The sequence below is a fragment of the Tyto alba genome, unplaced genomic scaffold, assembly GCF_018691265.1.
Source record: "Tyto alba isolate M040663 unplaced genomic scaffold, T.alba_DEE_v4.0 Super-Scaffold_13, whole genome shotgun sequence".
NCBI lineage: Eukaryota > Metazoa > Chordata > Aves > Strigiformes > Tytonidae > Tyto > Tyto alba.
Window position 1 is genome coordinate 14,448,295 of NW_024881275.1, and position 21,357 is coordinate 14,469,651.

Consider the following 21,357-nt stretch of genomic DNA (forward strand, 5'->3'; position numbering starts at 1 on the left):
TATTCAGTGGCAGCTCTCTATCATCCCTGTTGATGGCTGTTTTCTTTGAGATCAATAGGTGTTATGAAAAAAAGCATGAATTGTGTATATTATCATTATTATGTGACTCATTTACATATTTATAAAGTTAAGCAGCTTTTAACATACAATACCAGACACTCAAACACCATTATAATGCTGTAGTCTGTTCAAAATTACAAGAAGTCATAATTTTTAGTTAGACTGGAAAGTTCTAATAATTCTACTTCAAGACTTGTTTTTCTCTTGTAAAGGTTAACTTAACCTAAAGAAAACCTGTATTAACCTCTGGTTAATACATGTCTGTGACAGTGAATATGGATGTCATTCTTCCCATAATTAAAGGGACTAGGCCTGTGTGAGTAGCTTCAGATATGCTGTTGTCAGACCAAAATGCCGCCTGAACTTCAGTCTGTCCTAAAGCTGCAGTGGTGGAGGTTTGAGACTCCCACAGACAAAACAGTGGACACAAACCACATTTGAGATTTTTAATCTCAATTGTTTTGAAACTATGTTGACTAAACATTACACTGGCACACAACCTTTCAGACATATAAATTATTAAACTACTAATGTGAATTGCAAGAGAAATTTAAAAATGGATTTCATTCCTTGTTCCTGCAGCATACTTGATCTGTGAGACCCACCAATTGCATCTGCCTGACATGCTTAGGTTATTTAGCCAGACGGAACAGTATCCTGGTGCCTCTTTCATGAGTCTGAAATATACATGGAACTGAGACATCTTGAGATGTAGCCTTCATCTAATCCAGAAATGATGAGCCTGTCACAGGAATCACTGGTTGAACTTCTGACCTGATGAATGTTGGTATTTCTGTACAGTTCTGTTAGGATGATCACGACTATAAAATCGATGGATCTGTCTTATGGGAGAGAGAGAGCTGTTGTGTTTTAGTTACATTGTTGGCTATATGTCTGCAGAGAAAAAATTCCAGCTGTGACCTAATTCATCACTCTCTGACTCTGCAGCTCGAAGCCAAAATCAACAGCTTCAACCTTTGCAGGCAGCTCTGTGGACCTACTCTAAGGAGAATTGCAAAAGTGGGCTGATTCCCTCCAGTTCTTTTATTTTTTTAGCTTTAGATTTTGCTTTTGGTGTGTGTCTGGTTCAGACCTAGTGAGATGTAGAGTAGCTCTCAGGAAGCCTGTGTTCCCAAAGGTCATTTCAGCAGCTGGGAATAGTCAGGAGTGAAAAGGCATTGCATCAGACTTGGAGGAATCAAATCTAAAAGGGTGAAATAAAATCACACTACATTCACAACTGTGAACATATGCAGTTGTTTTAGATACAGATTTCATATATGTAAATATATATACTCACACACATATATTAGATTTTTGGGGTATATAGTCATAAACTGGTTGGATGGATTACTTTTTTGCTGAAAATCAATTTCAGGGAAAAAAACAAAATTGTAAAATTTTGCAGAGGTGGTCTGATACCCACAAGAATTTAATGTGGAAAGCTTCAGATGGACAAGAAGGAACACAGAATTCAGAAAGACTGACTGCAGCTGAACAGCTGGATTTAGGGCAGAGAAGTTGAGTTAGTTGGTCTTTCATGTGCCCACAATGAGAATTACCTGGATTGGAAACCTGCTCTGTACTGGTTATGTAGATATGAGCCTGCTTAGCTGAGATCTGTTCCTTAAAGAAACACAAACCCTGTTCAGCTTTCCATGGAAGACAAAGAAGTCATTGTGGTATGGAGGGTGTTGGGTAGGCACAGAAGAAATGAACCAAAAATGGATGCACCTATGACTTGTGTGAAACAGATGTCCATGTCCAGCTCCCACTGTGATGCAAAATCTATCTGGGACTGGAGGGATGAAAACTTTAGAGAAATTGCAAGGAAGACCTGTCCTCCAAAGACAGTATCCAACTTGTTCTAGTGGCAAGATCATATTTAGGATGACGTTCCACCACAGTTTCAGTGGAGACACATAGCAAAGAACCAGCCTGTGTGTGAACTGGAGACTCTCCTGTAAGAAGTTTAAAATGTTTATTATTTTTTAGGGTACCAAACTGATAACTGTTCTCCAACTAACACCTAGACTAAGAACATACACTAATAATGTTAAACAAAACTGCATAAAGAAGTTGAGAAAAAAAAATCAACATTAATTCTGTAATTCGTTACTGGGAAATACAAACACTTGGGATGTGAAGATATTAGGCATTTAATAAGTTCTGAAAGGATTTTTGAAAGACAAGTTCACAAACAACATTTCTGTATTCAAGAGTAATATACATAACCTTTTTGCTTCAAATCTGGTCATTTTCTTGCCTGGTATTTATTTGCTTTTTGCATTGTGTCAGCCTGTCTAATGAAGTGGATTGGTTAATTTTCCCTTTGGAGTGTAACAAGTATCTCTTGGCAATGCAGTTTCATCTGCACTTCTGACTGTGCTGGTGATTTTCTCTTGTATTATTTTCTGGCTGTTCATCCCAGACCTGCCACTGGTCAGGGACCTTAGCCTCCTTAGTCACAAAGTGTGCTTTAGCACCAGAAACATCTCCCACTAAATCAGAAAAATTGGTAAGCGGCAATGTGGGAGTACACTACTGCACAGGCAAGAATGCACTAGAGTATGTCTGTCCAGCAGCCAGTGCTCCAAGACACTTCCAGACAGTTAACCTTATGCATGTTGCATTCACTGATATATCCTATGAAGACTAATTGATTACCAATCTTGCATACTTCACCTTGGCACATACACACAAACATACAGTATATATATGTAGTATGCATAGTAGCGTCATAATGTAACTTACAAGGACCACCCTTGTTACGGATATATGTGTTCCTGCTTGCAAGTACTTTCTTGATGATGGTTAGTACCCATATTTCGCTAGCTGCAAATCCAGCTAGGTGTAGATAAACTACAAACTTGTACTACCCAAGTGTTTGCACATTCACCAACTTTCTCAGAATTACCTAGCACGTTGTCAGCTGGTTGTTCAATAAGCAATTTCTGCTGATATGTTGTTTTCTGATTTATTTGCTTATGGTCAACCAGGCCTAAGGAGAAGTTACAAGAAAGCATCGTTCTACATGTTGGATACCTACACATGCACATTTAGGACCCTCACTGGGAAACTCCTAACCAAGCTGCACCAGCGTTTCTTTTCTAGCCTTTTCATCATAAAATTTGTATTTATGGATTGTGAAACAACTGAAATGTAGAGAAAACAATTACACTCTCTTTTACAAGAAGGTAGTTGCATTTCCTTCAACTGCTTCAGATGAACCCAAAGGCCTGTGAGAAACTGCTAGCCATAGTAGCTTTGACAAACAATTTTGGTCTTTACACTTGTGCTCTGGTCTCCCCATTACTACAAAGTAGCAAAGTGATGTTCTGTCACTAATTTTTTGTCTCATTACTTTCACAATATCTTTCCTCCACAAATAATGTCCTACTACTAAGGGCAGGAGGTCTCGGTATTTGAGCTGTGAACCATCCCACAGCTGCTCAGTAGCATCATGTAAGATACAAGCAGTAAGATTTTTTCCATGGACAACAAGAAAAGTTTTATTGAAAAACCTGACTTTTTGCTAATTTATGAGCTGGTTTTCAGCAGCATTTCTAACTCTCTCCTTTTTTGCCCTGTTGCTGCTGCAATGTGTTAGAGAATCTTAATCTGTTTGGGTAATAATAACTTCAGCCTTGTTTTCCTGCAGAGGACTGAGCTGTCAGAGAGGAATTTGACTCACTGGGAGAAATTACCTGAGCTGTTGCTATCTTTGTGTCACAGATGAAGTTTCCAGGACACTAAGAGACTACTGAGTCCAAAAATTAATATGTGGTTTTAAAGCCCAAATTATTTATTGATTTATTGATTTATTGATTTATTTATTTTTAGAAATTGAACAAAAAAATAACTAGGATTTATAAGAGAAGTGTTGATTGTATAGAAAAAGAGGAAATAAAGATTGCCAGATTCTGGTGTGGTATATGTTCAACTTTCCATATGAAAAATATTGCCAAACAGCTAATGTTTTGGGTTAGTTTCTGGCTAGCTTTAATATTAAATAAGGAGTACTGGCTTTTTTGTTGTTGATGTTTTGTGTTTTATTAACAGAGAGGATACATAGGAATTGGGTGTCTATTTTATTACTTTCTTCATATTTCATTTGCATTATTTCCATTCTTATTATCTTCCAGATGGGCGAATTAGTTAGTTAAAATATTTTTCAATGTAATTTATTCAGTACTTCACTAAAAATTAATCAAATGCTATACTTTTCCAGCAAAATTGCTTACATGATTGCCAATTGTATTCCTAAATAATTAGTTAAATTCCTCTAATCAGGTGTGTGATTTTATACAGAAAATTACAATTGAGGAGGATACAGCTGAACTTGTAACTAGAAAACAAGACACAGTGAGAAATATGAAAGTGCAGGCTATTTAGCAAGTTAGATTTGTTCTAAATCAAAACCTTATTCTTTCAAGCAGAGGGAGTGCGTGATGTTAGTTTTTAAGAGACTTGAAAGAGTCTTGATGACTTGACAGTCTGGTATATATATTTCCATCAGTCTCAAAATGATTTTTAAATCCTGCAGTGTCATATGTAACTGACTCTTTTACTTTCAGCATAACACAGTAAAAAAAAAAAAAAACAAGAACAGCCTAAGCATTTCAAATTACATTACCTTTTATTCCCCCTGCTTAACCTGATGAAAAAAGGGGTGAAATTTACTGTGTTTTCTGCTATCTTCTCTTAAATAATTAGTACTTCAGGAGTATTAACCTTTCCACTGATTTCTTACCACAGCTCTTTTTCCTCTGTGATGCTCCAAATGCCAGGGGAAGGACTTCCAGCTTATCGTCACTTCAAGCAATTAATAATAAAGCTTTACAAATATAAGGAAAATAAATACATCATTAGATGTAATGTCTAAATAATTTATTTCCTTCCACTACTACCCAGTATTAAGCAATATCTAAAACATTTACTCAGAACTTTGCATTCTCAATACACCTTGCAAATATGGACTAGTGATTAATATGTGTTTGGGGGGCAGTGGGGTATGGTTATCCCTTACCTTGTTGGAGTTGACCACTCTGGCTGCTTGCTATGATACAGGAGTGATATCCATGTCACAGTATTGAACAGTTTCCCAGTTAACAGGGAACTGTGCAAAGGTCTTACACTAGGTAGAAAATTAGTTAAATATTTCCATGTTTTCCTGGGGACGAGACACAAGTTAACACTGTAAATCTGCAAGTGCTTGAGCAGGGGATTTCTGAGGCAAAAGGGCAAATCATAACACTTTTCTACTCTCGTAAGACTTGCTGTGTGTACTCATCTATGGCACTAAACTGTCTCAGCTCAAAATTGCCGCATTGTTTTATTCCTGGATTGGTGTCTAGCACCAATTACGATCTAGGGAAGTGATGTTTTAAACTTTGTCAGAGACCTTCTTGCCCTTTGAGCCAACCTGTGTCTGGGATGTGTTCCAGGGAATTTCTGAGAGATGATTCTTCCAGCTGGTTCTGGCTGAGTTTTGCTGGTGTAACACAGCACAGAGAACGTGCTGACTCTGTGCCGGTATGAATGTCATTTTGGTAGGGAATGAGAACACACAGGGGCTGCAGAGACAGCATAACACACACTTACTCTCTGTCCAGCACAATTTTCCCAGGCAAATATGCACTAGAGAAGCTGTGAAAGATACAGTCAGGTATCACCTAGGAAGAGAGAGCACAGTCCTGTGGTTAAGAGTGGGCCACAAGGAACTGCAAAGGTGTCCCTGCATTCATTTTGCGTTCTGGGTTATAGTGGGAGTGCTATTATTTAAACTTCAGTTTAGAGGATGCCATTTTCTCTGTGCTGTAAAGGCTCAAAACACTGCACCACAATGAGTGTGTGTCACAAATACTGGGCAGTGAATCTTCTCTGCATAGTATCTCCCATTTCCAGAGTTGGCCTTCTGAAAGTGCTCTCTCTTCTCAAAAGCTATTTGCACACACAGCAGATTGTCTTCCTGATAAGGTCAGCTCCTCAAGGACCAGGGCATGAGTCAAAGGACTTTTTCAAGGAAGCACAGAGGACTGTCACTGGTACAGAGACAGGCTGTTTCCTGTCTATATTTTTTGTGCTTTCCTCAGAGAGCTAAATCCTGTTGTCCTTATTTAGTCCTTAGATACTCAAAGTCTTCATTAACATCAAGGGTAGGCTTTGCCTAATTTTTGCCAGACTAGGTAAATTCATTTTTAGCAAGGACAGCTGGGTTAGTTTAAGTTGCATTACCAGAAAGAGGTGCTGCAGGAATCCCTATGCATAAAGTATATATGCATTTTACAGTTTTCTGTTGGTTCTTTTTTTTTTTCCACAGTCTGAGGGCAGCAGCTCCCAGTGAAGTCAAAGAAAGCCTTCCTATCACCTCAGAGGCCTTAGGTTGACTTTAAAATGCTAGTCCTGATAGATTCTGAGTTGAATGAGTTGAATGAGTGAGTTGCCTTCAAGTCAATATGCTGCTAGGGTGCTTTTTTTTTTTTTTTTTTTTTTCAAAACACACCTAAAGCTTATCTTTTCTTAGTGCAAAACTTTCACTTGGATATATTTTAACTTCTGCTTGCAACATATTCCAGCTGTGAAACCTTAGTTGCCAAAACACGTGTGGCATACAATTCCATATTTATGTATAGATATTACTCCCTTTTATATGCAGAAGTGCCTTCTAGTGTTTCTCCAGGAAGATATGAAAGTCCATCTGTGCTCCGTCTGCCTCATCCAGGTGTCTGGGTCACTCTGCAATGTTTAATATGACAAAATACCACCTATATTTAGTTAATCAATCAGATCACTATCCATCTACCAGTGGCTAGATTTTGATTCATCTGGAATAATCAGAAGTGAAATAATCAACATGCCTGAGCTATGGTTGTTCTACACCTTGATTACACGATTTGTATTACTATAAAGAAACAAAAGTGTGCAACAAATGCCCTGAATCTGATATGATATTGCCTTGCTATGTCTTGCATAGGGATCAAAGGCAACATGAAAGCTAGTCCTCAAAACTCAGACTTCTACTACTTTTTTTCCAACACATTAAAAGGTTGAGATGCAGGAGGACAACAGATGTCATTTTCACCTTTCTATCTGTGTTGGAGGTTAGAGGAACAGAGAAATGATAGATAAATGGAACTGGAGCCCTGGGTGAGCAGTCATCCTCTGAAGGACCTCAGAAACTTGGGCCCATACCTCTGTACTAGAAAGAGAGTTGCAGCTCTGTGCCCTGTAGATACCAGGCAGAAATGTCAAAATATTTTGGTTCTGATCTGCAGCACCCTGACTGACCTCAACACAATCATGTTAAATCATAAAGTCTGGATCCAGATTTGATTCTGAGCTTCACAAAAGTCTGTAGAAATCAGGATCTTGCAGTTTATGATTTTAAGAATATCTATACCTGGCCTGTGATCCTTGCTGACAGAAAATGAAGCCCTCTGCTTTCAGTGGTGGTGACTATTGAATTACATCTGCCTTCAGCTGATGTATCAGACCCATAGTAAGAGAACAAATGTTCCCCCATGTAAAAGCAAAAACATTGAGATAAATGGCCTATAAAATGAGTGCATGAGTCTGGCCTCATTTTTGTCACATACCTCTTTAACTTCGTTCAAAGTGTTTATTTTTGTAATGTGCAGCAGGATGAATTGACATTGCTGACCTGCACCTTATGCACTTTAACGGCCGTTGCATCCTTTCCAGAAAGTTTCATTTCTCCATTATGTAACGGCAAGTTATCTGGGCTGGCACGTTAAAGGGTGGTAACTGGAGCACACTGGCTGGGTGTGGTGAGTGTCAGTAGGCTGTCAAGATACTTCAGGCCCCGGAGCGGTTGCTGGCACTGAAAGCAGAGGAGAACCTCCTGCCCTGGCCCTGAGCACTGCAGAGACACACGCAAAGACTGCAGTCAGCACTAAGATCTTTTGACCTCCCTTATCTAAGACTATTTCCCTTCCTTCCAATCAGAGAAACATTTGGGAGCTGAATGTCATTAAACACTGGGTCTCTCTGTGTAAATACAAAATATACTTGTATCCAAAGCAGGAAAATAGATGTGACGAATAAAAGAAATAATTTCTTCTTCCTGTTTCAGCTGGAAAAAATTTTACTGTTTCCCTTCTCCTTACCATGAATTTTAAAAGTAAAGGGAAACGCCTGTTATTTGCAAATTGTTGATCATAAGAGCTGTATTTTCCTCCTATCTCCATTTGAACAACTAAATCTGTAGCACTCTGCCAGAGACTGTTTTAATTAGGCTTCTATCTTTTTCAAAGAACTTTCATCTCTGTGTATTTCTGGCAGTTCTATTAATGAGATGGAGCCATTTTGGTTGCTTGAAACCTAACCATAAAAAATGGCTTTACTAGTGCTGCTGACTTGCTCTTTGCTTCTGAGAAAGTTTCTTTGTGCCATGTTCTTGCCACTGTTATGGCTTCAAATGGTTAACATGTGAATGATCATGAAATCATTAATCCAAATTCATAAAACAGCTGAAAAAAATACTCCGGAGTACTACCAAATCCTATAACTGAAAGACATATCCGCTTTACATCAATTCATATGTATTAAATCCATGTAAAGGATATAAAAGAAACACTATTAAACTGACAACTTTATGACCTACAGACCTCGTTACCAGTAAAGCACCATACTTTAGGCATTCATGCACATGCCTAACTACGCAAGCATCTACCTGCTTCTGCAACACTTGGTTTTCCCTGGGCTTCCACAACAGCTCTTAAAAGAAATTCCACAAGTTTGTGAGGCTTATTTTTTTTTCTGAGAAAAACAAACTCCATCTCTTCATGACATAAAAAGTACATGCTAAAGTCAGTGTAGCAGAATAGTTAATCTACAATCTTCCTACTTTGCACAAAAGCTGTGCAAGGCACCAGCCAGAGAAGCCCTGAGTACTGATTGAAACAGCTTATCTGGCAACTAGATAGGCCACATATTCAAACTCTTCAGTAAAATTTTTTCGCTTGCTGCTTTTTTCCCTAGGTAAAGTGGAAGCAGCACTGGACCTCATACTGATCAATTCGTTCCCTCTGGTGGGCAACTCCGAGACATCACTTATCTGTATCACTTCCAAATGGCGTTCTCGTGAGTCTATCACAATAGACCGAGACCAGGAGGATGTGACAAACCAGCATCGGGAACCATTGGAAGTTAATGAAGATTCGAAGAGAGCAACAGCCAAAACAGTGGTGTGGAAGAGGGAACAGGCCAGTGAAACTATTGGAGCATATTACTGTGAAGGGAAACTGAAGGATGAGGTGACAAGAATACATACCATGAAGATGCCGCTGGGAGGTACTGTATGGTGGTCACATCTGAATTTTGCATGTCATTGCTTGCAGATTGGCAGTTATCCCTGGTTGACACAAGTGGGAATAAACGTGGCTCCAGAGCAGGCAAACAGTCTGGAGTCAACAAAAATAGATTTGGCTTAAGCCCATGTGTTTTTTTTCTAAAGTGCAGAGACAAGTGGTCGATACTAGCTGCTAGTCATTTCCTCGTGGAAGTCAGTCAGACATCTGTAGGTATTCTGCGTCTATCTGGCTACTGCCAGGATCACAGAGTCAGGTGGCAAATAAGGTAAGTACTGGCCTCACTGATGTCATGAAGTAACACATATGGTAGCTCCTGTACTGGGTTTTTCATATCCCAGACCCTTGATATATAAACATACTTCCATTTTAAAGTCTTGACAGGTCTGAGATGTAGATAGCCAGACATCACTGTTTTTTCCTTTTTTAATAAATGGGCAACCTGAGCCTAGAAAATAACCGCCTTGACTGAAGTTCAGTAAACCTACAGATCAGCAACGTTGGATCTGAAGTCTGTGTCAATATGAAAAAAAAAAAAAAAAAAATATCCAGCCTAACACTGGAAAGAAACTCCAAGGAAGTCTTCCAAAACCTAAGGAGGGTATTTGCGAAAATACGCTATGAATTTCACTATTGAATTGGTTTTGGTTTTAAGATTATGCACATTATAAAAATCAAATATGACAGGGAGATGGTGGGATGAGAAGTTGTGATTTCCAAGCACCAGCATCTAATTGTTAAACTAAATTTTCTTATGTGCAAAATTTCACTGTCTCTGGACCTCACTAGATTTCTGAAACAAGTTTCAAAGCAGACATCACCATAAACTCCAGAAAAATGCAAGAAATTTTGGCTAATTTTTTGCATCAAATCAAGTTTTCAAGACTTCAGCCATTTTTTAGCAGGCTTTGCTGTATTGCTGAAGTTTTGTGCCATGACAGCTAGTCTGTGAGGAGACTCGACAGTTTTAATTTTTCTTTATAAGGTTTTGGTAAGAGCAATGATTATTGTTGGTATCTCCTGAAATTATATAGCAAATTTAGAAAATAAGGTTTTTAATTTGAGCTACATTAGTGTCTAATTATTTCTTTTTAGTATGTGAATGTTAGTAACAAGGTGGGCAGGACAAGTGCATTTTTCTTTGGCTTATGTTTTCTCTGACCAAATGTGGTCTTTGAAGGGTTGGACTGGTCACCAAGAAAGCTCTGCAGATGCTGGCTGACAATTCCATTGTTTCAAAGGAGGCTGCAATGGGGAGGAGATAACAGTCCATGGACAGTCAATGTTACCCTGCCTGTGGCAGAATGTCAGTGAACTGAGAACTTCTCTGGCTGTCATGTAGAGCAACCTCCATGGGTGGAAGAGTGTTTTCTGAATCAATCAGATTTTTGCACTTAGTATCTGTGGACCTAGGAGCAGAGAATTTAATCAAACTTTGAGAGCTTCCTGTGTGACAGAAGTTTTTCTAACCAGAAATAACACAACATTCACACCAGCGGTAGGTAGGATTATTTGAATAATTTCTGGGTTTGAATCCATTTCTCAGATTTTCTCTGCAAAAGCTTTCACTGACAAAATTTGAGCCAGCAACTCGATGAACACGTATAATCTAATCAGACTAGATGGGTGAGAAAGAGGCACAAGAGAAATTCTCAAAGTTGTTACAGGGCACAAAAAGAGGAAGAAAAAGTCAGTGAAGGACTCTGAGATTTGGCAAAGCATCTGCGGTTGGAAAACAGGCATTTTTCCCCTTTACTGTTGTCTGAATAATTTTTAAAGGCAGAATCTGTTTTTCAACACCAAAAATCGAGCAAGAGTTGAAGCGTGAAGTTTCCCCGTTGAGGACACAAAAGGCACGGGAAGGAGCAGCACTTCTGAAAACCCAGCCACTGTTTTGCAGCCTCAAGGCAAGAAGCTCTGAAACACTCACTAAGCATTTATCATTTGGGTAGCCCCACTGACTTTAGTGGGAACTGTCACCTGACAGATTATATACCTATTATCAGATATGCAGGTACAGTGAAGATTTTTGCTGTATAATACAGAAAGATAATAGTTTTGTTTTTCTGTTTTGCTCTGCACATCTGCCATTCTGAAAGAGGCTGTTCTTCTGAATTTTTTATATTGTAGCAATATGATTACACGTGTAATATTCATACATCCAATGTGAGGGAACAGAATACATTTTATATATGTATGGGGAGTAATGTTTATACTATGTACAGCACACATATCTATAATAGAACACTATATATCCTATTCTGCATCTAGTCAAATATAATTTATGTAATTTCTCTACACAATAAATGAGTATTTTCATATATACAATTGAGTTTCCCCCACAGAAACTATCAAGAGTGGGAAAGGGACAATAATGGAAATGCTAGTGGCAAAGCATTGTGGCACTTGCCATGCAACTCATTTCATTATGTCTCTATAAGGAATTGGCACACTTGATGTGAAATCATGAAATACAATTTACAATCTAAAAATACATTGGAACTGAGCCTACCAGGGAGTGTGCATTCCTTTTCATTGCAACAATACTCTGAAGAAAAAGTCTTGTGGTTAAGCATACAAAGAAAAGAAGATGGGAATACAAAAGTTTAATATCTTGTTAAAACAATTAGTAATGCCTCACAAAATCTGGTCCAAAAAACACTGCAATTAAAACACTCAGGATCATTTGCACTAGCAATTCATTTTTGGGAATGCTGTTGAATTTTCTTTTCCTAAATAGATCATGTTTTTCACCATGCATTTGTTATTCATAAATAATTTCTAACACAGGAGCTGACAGTAAGTTGGGACTGCTTTCAGTTTTTGTTTGCCAGTTTCTAATGAGATCTTATTTCATTATTCTATATTAGAATTCTCTGTTTCTCTAAGATGCAAGTTCAGATACCAATGTCTAGGTAACATGGCAAATACTCAAGAGATTCCCATGGATGTGCTTAGTATCGTGCAGGAAGAGTCCTGCAAAGATTCGTTGGATGGCGCTTACAAATGAATGAAAACACGTGGCAGAGACTCAGAGCACAAACACTAGAACTCCTCAAGGGATGGAAATTCCATTCTACAAAGAATTGTGATTTTTCAGTAGTTGTCTAATTTCTAATCAGAAATAAAGCATAAAAATGTCAAAATTCTGAAGGAAATAAAATTCTGGAAGAGTTGTTGGCTTGGAATGATAGAAATGTCTTCATTTTTACTCAAATTATCTTTCTTTAATTTTACATCATGTAACACAAATATTTTGATTTTTAATTAAAATGCCATTCTGAAATAGAAGTATTAAAATGTTATTTCCTCAAATATTACAAGAAAACTACCCTTTCCCCGCCCCAGACTTTACAAAATTACATTGTGGAGGTACTAACACAGTTTCAGCCTCATAAAAACTTCGATGTAGCATCTGCCTGCTCATTTTTTACAGCTCTATTAGATATACAATATAACAGAAAGTTGGTTAATCATATTTTCTCTTCTTTCTGATCCTATCTCTGTGTATTTCTTTTCCACCAAGTTTCAGCCACAGACTCTAAATTTGTTTTTTTGCAAGCATTGGTATGAAACAAAGTATACCTTTTTGACAGTTTTCTAGAAATGGACTGAAAAAAAGAGACATGGTTATAGATAACCGACAATTTCTTATTATGTTGTCTAACAGTTCTTATTAACTTGTTTATGTGTTCCTTAAACAAATTATTCTTTGTGAAATAAGTGTGGCTTCAATAGAAATGGAACCTGTGCAAGTGCAGAGCCAGCTAGGAGCATGAATGGCTCTCCAAGGATTCCTTCCCACTGCAACAGGTGGATCCTTCTGTTGGAAAGGTTCCACTCACTTTGCTGGGGAGGCTGGTAGCAGCACAACCAGGCTCCCAGGAGCTGAACAAAAGCAAGATGCAGGATGGACTTACCCAAGAAGAACTTGCACAGGAGGAATTCTAGGGCAAAACAGACTCAAAAAGAGAACGAAAGAGGCTGGTGAAAATCAATGCCTTGTTCCCCTGGGTGCTCTAAAAGGGAAAGTACAAAGGTGTAACATTCTCACTCAGATAGAGAGATGAATAGTTTGGAAGCTAGCTTTGTCTAATTCTAGAATAGTTTCTGTAATCTTTTTGTCACATGACATATCAATGACCAAAAAACCTGAATTTTTCTTCAAAAAACTTCACAGCTTTCCCTTGGAATTTTTCAACTAAATGAAAGGAAGCATCCTTAACTTCTAATTTATTTCAAAGTAATGTTGCAATTAAAACTGTCATTTCACTGGATTCAAAAAGTAATATTTCTTGAGATTATTTACCCAATTATCTTCCGATACTTTTTTTTTTCACTAGTAATGATAAATAAAAGGTAAACATTTAGTGAAAATCTATATACTACTTTATTCTTTTTCTTATATCAAGAACTATAAACAAATGTATAAAAGTACTTCTCTGTTTAAGCAGAAAAATGAATTTCAGTTTTTCAAATTGAAAAATATCACTGATCTAGCCAGCTCTTCCCACAGAATTTTGTTTTTCTTAAGCCACATTTTCAGATAAGAATATTTTGGTAAAAGTACCACTGGCTGTGAATATGCTTTTTTCTTTTGTTCTTAGTGCAAGCCAACAATCATAGAGAGCACTATGAACTAACACAAGCACAGACCTGCTCTATCTTACTACATATCCCCCAGACCCTGCATGACTGTGGTCTTCTGAACTATCTTAATTGTTCTGCATCATAAAGTTATAGAGAAAAGAACTGAGTCATTTGGGGTATTTGTTTGCCAATGACAGCTTGTTCCTTACAATACATTTTCCAGTACTTCATCCAGTCTGCTATAAAAATGTCTCAAGGGATGAAGAAACTTGGGAAAGTGTTTTACAGCCAGTTGGAGCTCCTAGTCAGGAAGTGTTACAGTTACTCAGCCAAGGTCCAATTTTAACTTTTTTTTATTTCATGCCCCAAGTTCCAGTGGCAGTCTGTTGTTTCAAGGTATAGAGGAGTCCTCTATCTTTGACAAAACATAGAGTTGAGATTGCTGGTGTTAAAAATTCAGTGTGTGCTTTAAAGAAATGTAAATGTTAAAATCTGAGTCAGGAGCATGATGTAAACCATTTTCAGTTTTCAGAACAGAGACCAGATAGAGTCAATAACTGCTGCTATTTATCCCATACTTCTGTCCTGTTCTGTTTTCAGCCTCATTCCACCCGGTGGCATTAACTGTTACAGCGAATAAGGGAGAACATGTGAATATCTCCTTCATCAGAATGGCAGCAAAAGAGGAAGATGCAGTGATCTACAAAAATGGTAACTAACTTTTTTCTTTCATCTTTTCCGTTCCTGCTATCATTGCCTTAGCCAAGCGTCACGTAACTGTTTTAAAGTCATTGCTGATGATGCCCATGCTGTGCAACTGGAACAGACATAACTCCTCATGTGTTTAATGCTACCTAAAGGAGCCATTTTCCATATCCAATATACTGAGTAGACCTGTTTCTCTTCCACCAGAATGCCAAATCCTCTGTTTACACCTTTGCTTTGTTTCTCATTTTCCTTTTTGATGTTCTCCTATATCTCTTCATACATTTACCTGGTTGATTTTTGCATTTTTTCTGTTAGTTACTCCCTAGTTACTGCGTTTTTCTTTGCATTTCTATTACTTTTCAAGTGCATACCTTTACTTCTTCAAATGGCTTTTAGAGGCCATTTATCTTCTGTGATGATCTTTAGGCTAAGAAATTAAGCACTAGTAATATGCTATTAAAGAGGCAAAACTGTCAGTAAAAACTAATCCTTATTTCATTCAACTATAAAAATTAATCGGGTTGTAAAATTTATGAGACCAACTTTTCTTTCTAACTTAATTCACATGTAACTCACTGTTCATCAGTGTGTTGCTACTGCTTGACATTTGGAAATATGTGCAGTTTCCTATCTACCTCCTGTAGAAATGTAGGAAAATACTGGTCACTGAAGATCACAGTGTCTTCAAACTTAATCAGAATGTTAGACACCAACAAATTATAGTTGTGGAAAGCACACATAATGTACTGGTCCATCTTTTTCTACTGATAGTGGAGCTTGCAGTGAGCTACTGGGAAACAGGGAGTAAATAGAGCAGAATAAAGTAAGGAAGTGTCAGCACACTGCAAAAGAACTCATGCAGTGGGTCAGATTCAACCCCAGTTACTGAACACTTGGAGCACTTCTCTACAGGCTGGAAGAGAAAAATAACCAAAAGGTGTCTTTTTAAAAGGCAATAGGCAAGGTAGAGTTTCTTAAAGACTTGGGTTTTTGCTCTTCAGAGATTCAGCTATGGCAGTGAACAGTGGAGAAAGTTTCTGTCATTTGTCCTTTTAGGGTCCATGGAGAAATTTAGTGATCTCCCATCAGCATTTTCTTATACAAGAATCAGCTGATATGTTAGAGCTGGAGTGCTTGCATCATGGTGCTGACTTAGCTGGGATTCCAACTGGAAATTTGGCAAAAAACCTCAAATTAACCATGACTCTGGACAATAGGTCAAGTTCTCCACCTGAGACTGCAGCTGAAATAACATCCCTAAGGAATCCTGATCTAGCAACTGGCAAAGAAGAGAAAATACTTGTCCTCTTATGTTTAACTGTTGCAGTCTTCCACTTCAGCCATTTAACACATTTAACATACCACTTCCCCCTTGCAGATCCTGACAAAGGCTGTCTAGACAATGAAACTGTTCTGCTAAACAAAACTGCTTTAAGACATTGGTGTAACACACGCTGTGTTAGAAAACAAGCCACAAAACCTGAACCTTGCTAACAGACTGTGAGCATAGGCTTTCTTATCACTCTGCTGCCAAGTTTGTTTTGCAGCTTCTAACTCAAAAGATACACAGAAAAAGCTCTACAGTTTCAGAATTAATCCCTTTCATTCTTTGCTCTGATTCTTTGGTCCCATTTTCTTGAAGAACTGGTATGAGTTATCATGGAATAAACTGACCCAAGATCTTTTTGCTGATTTGATTATGATCCTCAGAAATGTTTTATCTTTCTAGGATGCCTGAAATTTTACTATAGTCAAATTGATAGTATGATCACAGACAGAAAATGTCCTGCCTGACACTCTATACCTTCTAAATTATTTCAAGAAAGTGAAAAAGGTTGTTTCATTATCAGTGTAACTGTAAGGGGATGTAGAAGGTAAGACCATTTGATTTGTGGGAGTATCATTTGGTTAGCGGTCATTCAGCATAAAAAACTAAGACAAGAAACAAGAGAAGTAATAAATAGACACACAAGCCCTAAACAGTAGCATACGACAGAGAAAACATCAAAGGGCAGAGCTCTCCAGCTTCTGAAGGCCACTGAGGGAACAACACAAAGCTCTGAGCAGCTTCAGCCAGAGCTTTGTAGGCCTAAGAAGCAGGAAGCAGGATTATCATGGGTTTCAGGGGGAAAAAGCAAACAATATGGCATAATTGAGTGGGGCTGTGAGCATATGTGAAATAAGGGGATATTTAGAGAAAGAGCCATACAAGAGAAAGGGAAGACTCAAAGTGAACAGGAAAGGAACAAGCATGGGAAAATGGAGTAGAAGGCAGGTGAAAAGTTCCACAACTTTGGCCAAGCTCTGGAACTATAGTAGGTCTGATTTTATTAAAATCTATATTCTTAATTATTCTTCAACAGAAGTGTGCTGTCTACCTGGTGTGCATATGTATAATGTGATAGTGACCTTCACGCCAGACTGGAAAACACACCAGTTTTGACTCCAAGTAACTGGAAACACATGCCAGGGGTCAAAGGGGCTTGTATGTCTGGGGACAGCAACCAGTGAGACTAAATCTAAGGCCAGTTGCGTCAGGGACCCATTTGCATGTGCGTGTGTGTGTGCGTGTGTGGCTCTAATGAACTTCAAGCCAATCTAATCAGAGAGGAGGATATGAGGTCTGAGAGCTAGCCATTAGAAAGACAGTAGGTCTAGGCCAGCTAAGACCTGATTTTGGGTGTGTGAGTATATGAGGTCTGCCAGCAAGCCTGACTAGCTGGCAAGTGAGAATAGGGTTGGGCTGCCTGGAATTTTTGTGTGCATGTGAGTCCTGTGTGCACATGCAGTACCTGTAAAGGCACAACTCCACTGTGTGGGTCTGTTGGCGGCTGAGTACAGTGTGTGTTAGCATGTGCATGCATGCTTTGGTGATAGCTGGCTGGACTTGTCATTAGCTGGCTGCAGCAACCTTGCTCTAACACAACGGAGTAGCAGGACTCCCAGAGGTCCTGGAGTCCATTGGATGCAGCTTCTCTTTGACTGCAACCAGTGTTCAAATGCTGTTACTTGGTGATCCAGATGGATGGGAGAAGACCAAATGCTATTGCCTTACTTAGCAAGCACGTATGATCAACTACATCAAACCTAGAATGACACAGAAAAGCTCCATTGGTGAAAAAAGATAGAAGAGGCAGAAACATGTTAAGTCTGGGAAGTAAATATAAAGCTGTGCTGTGTTCTTCCTGGTTTGGTCTACTCAGTAAAACTTTATGCTCCTCGGATTAAATAGGACCCGGCTGGCACTTGATATTTGACTCTTTCCAGCTACTCTTGGCTTCTTACAGATCATTGCCTCTCACTGCAGGAAAGGCCAAGAGACAAAGTGAACATGTTTAACCACTAGACTCTCAGTAACACTCCCGTAAAGCAGTGTTGAATGTGGAGTTGTTTGTCCCACTCATCTAATAAATCTCCTCAAGATCTACCTTCCTTTTTACTTGCACCTCTCCAATTATCATAAAACTAGTATAGCTAAAGAGCGGTCAGCAAATTCATAACTAATAAATAGATTCTGCATCTTAGCTCATCCCAGTTGTCCTTCCCCAGTAACCAATGCAAACTCACTTCTGTCTGTAGAGGGTGAATAACTTCTGTCTGTTGTACCTGTGTTCTCCTTCCCCAGGTTCCTTCATCCACTCTGTGCCCAGGCATGAAGTGCCAGGGGAGCTGGAAGTCTCCTATGCTCAAGTTCAGCCACAGGATGCAGGGGTTTACTCTGCGAGATATATAGGAGGAAACCTCTTTACTTCTGCTTACACAAGGCTTATTGTAAGACGTAAGTTTCATTAATGTGTGCTAATGATTAATTATTTAAAGTCATAGTGAATCTGAAATGAAACTTATACTGTGCCCAAATAAGGGCTAAAGTCTTTCTTGGCATAAACTTTCATCAGATTATGTCGAAGAAATTTTTTCCCAAGGATCTTTGGTACAAGCTGATACTGATTTAAGCAACTGAGAGAGAAAAACAAACAAAAAAAAAAAACCAAAACAAAAAAAAAAAAAAAAACAAAACAAAAGAAAACAAAATAAAACAGATTTTGGTTCAATTCATTTTAGATATTCCCAGGACAGCTAACTCTTTTCTCCACTTCTCAGCTTTTCAAACACCAAGTATGAACAAAGGAGGTGGCACTCCCATGAATATGAGATGTGGGTCTGAGCACTAAATATGAATTCTCAAATGTCTATGTTCTCTATTGTGGGCTGTATCCAAACCCCATATATCCTAAGATTTATCATCCTTAACATACATTATTGTAACCTCATAATCTACTCCTGCTTTAACTAGCTCTTAAAATTCCCCTCCCAGTGGATGACAGGACCACTTTACAATGCAGGCAGATATTTTCCATTAAGTATCCTACATGTCCTGTAGCTCTTGCTGTTATGTCCATTTTCATCAGAGATATATAAAATGATATTGTATTAACTTAGAGAGAAATATAAAACTGATACGTAAAAATAAACAGCTGTACGAATATATTATATTATGGAGAAAATGTTTCTGATGGTAAAGTATATTTTGCTTGCTAACATCCACAGGATACTTCCAGGAGCTGCAAATATATTAATATAATGCCCCAAATTTGGATTTTGAAGCTATTGCCACCTTATTAAATAAAATGGTCCAAGATCTCTTCTATAGTCTAGTGCCAAGCTACACAGCAGAAGACTTATCCATAAATTCTGTCCCCTGCCTTGAGCTAGGCTATTGTCTTGCCCATGCTGCCTATTCGGAAAACTCCTGGGTCAGTCTGGGAGAGCAGTAGGGAGCACAGTAACAATAAAGAGAATGGACGATTACATGCCACTGCTCAAACGCATGGCCTGTCTTTCTCTGAATTAGCATTATAGACACAGACTGATGACTTTTAGCGAAGATTTTTTTTTTTTTTTTAAGTATCCATATGTAAGAATTTCATTCTGGGAGAAGGAGGAAATAGATCTCCAAGTGCCATGTCGATTCATTAAAATGCTTGCTAAAATCTGAAAAAGCCGATCCAATGATGGATTACTCAGTTTTAGTGAGTCTGCCTCAGGACTTTCCAGTTTATTATTTTCTCAGTCCTAGCTTCACACTAGAGGAAGACATGAAAGTCAGTTTCTATGATGTAAGAAACATCATTAAAAATAAAATAATTAAAATTATTGAGTCCTCACGGCTTCCACTGATTTCAAAAGCAGGTCAAACAATTTTGCATCTTGTAAGGACAGTTGAAGCATTTGCATGATGAAGTCATATATACTTGTTTAGAGCTTGAGCTGTGCTTCTGTTAAATCAGTAGCAAAACTCTCACTGGCAGGATTAAAGTTAGTAGCAGCTTTTTAAATTATAAAATGAGAAAGACAATCATGACAGGTATTAAAACAACTCATTGCTCTCAGTCTATTTATTCCAGAAAGAGGTCACCAGCTGATTAATCTGTGTTATAAAGAACCAGCGAAGATAGTAAAGACACAACAGATGTGAACTTGGCCTAATGAACTTTCAAGAAAAATATTGTTAAAAAAAAAAATCATGACTTGTCAAATGCTGGTACAATGCCAGTGATGTCAAGTTTGCTCCTGTTGGCTTACTACCCATGTAGCCAGCTCCAGATGAAGCCTGGACCTTTTGTAGATCTCAGATTCCTGCTACAAGAATAGAAATCTTAAATATAACATTTTTGTCAACTTCCAAACTTACCCTTACAAACTAAAAAAAAAATCTATCCCCAGTTTCAAAAAAGGAATGTTTTTCAGCAGTTCTGATCCAGAAATAGAGGCATTTCCATGATGAAAAAAGTGATTCCTTATATTAGGTCAGTTGGTTGGGGTTTGGGGGGATCCCTATAGATCATATTTTTATGTATTTTACTATTTGTCTTAATTAAAAATAATTTTATTATTTGACTGTTCACTAAATAAGAAGACAACAAATATGTCATTATATTTTTCCATAAAAGGATGTGAAGCTCAGAAATGGGGCCCTTCCTGTAGTTCCCACTGCCCTTCCTGCATGAACAATGGCATTTGTCATGAAGATACTGGGGAATGCATCTGTCCTCCAGGTTTTATGGGAAAAACATGTGAAAAAGGTAAGCAAATATTATTTTCACAGATTGCTTATCAATTTGTTCCCAGTAGCAGACGTTGGCAGACTACTGAGGGAAGCAGAAGATAGAGTAGCCTGGTTTTACTCTTTATAGCTATAACATTTACAGCCAGTGTTGGAGACAGGACAGTGTTGGGTGAGATGAACCCTGAATTAGTAAAGCTGTTCTTGTAGTTATGATTTAACTTCTCCCTTTCTTCTCCTAGTAGAGATTATATTGCTAAGGAAGATTAATGTTTCCAACTCTTCTGGATCAATATGTACTTTAGACAGTGTGCTAGATAATGTCATCTACGCTCCTTTTCCCACGAGAGGCTGGACCAGATGATCTTTTGAGGTCCCTTCCAACCTGGGCTGCTCTAAGATTCCCCTGAAATCAGTATGCTCATTTACTTCCTGACTGCTAAATGCATGGTAGAATAGGAGATCTCAAGGATACACTGGCACTAGGAAATGGACCCCTGTGTTAGAGATTGCCCGGCTACTTCTGAACACATTGCTACATGCTCACAGAGTGATTTGTCTCTGCAGGGGCATATCAACTGTATATGTCTGTGCTTATCTGTG

The 21,357-nt window shown here is 38.3% G+C and overlaps 1 protein-coding gene across 2 annotated transcripts in view; it reads left to right on the forward strand.

Annotated features, from left to right (window-relative positions):
* TEK (TEK receptor tyrosine kinase) overlaps positions 1 to 21,357 on the forward strand; it is a 42,225-nt gene that overhangs the window by 3,702 nt on the left and 17,166 nt on the right. For both annotated transcript variants that reach the window (XM_033010018.2, XM_009972878.3), the window contains exons 2-5: positions 9,064 to 9,375; positions 14,583 to 14,693; positions 18,316 to 18,468; positions 20,642 to 20,773. In XM_033010018.2, coding sequence (XP_032865909.1) covers positions 9,064 to 9,375; positions 14,583 to 14,693; positions 18,316 to 18,468; positions 20,642 to 20,773 — 708 coding nt within the window. The remainder of the gene's footprint in view (positions 1 to 9,063; positions 9,376 to 14,582; positions 14,694 to 18,315; positions 18,469 to 20,641; positions 20,774 to 21,357) is intronic.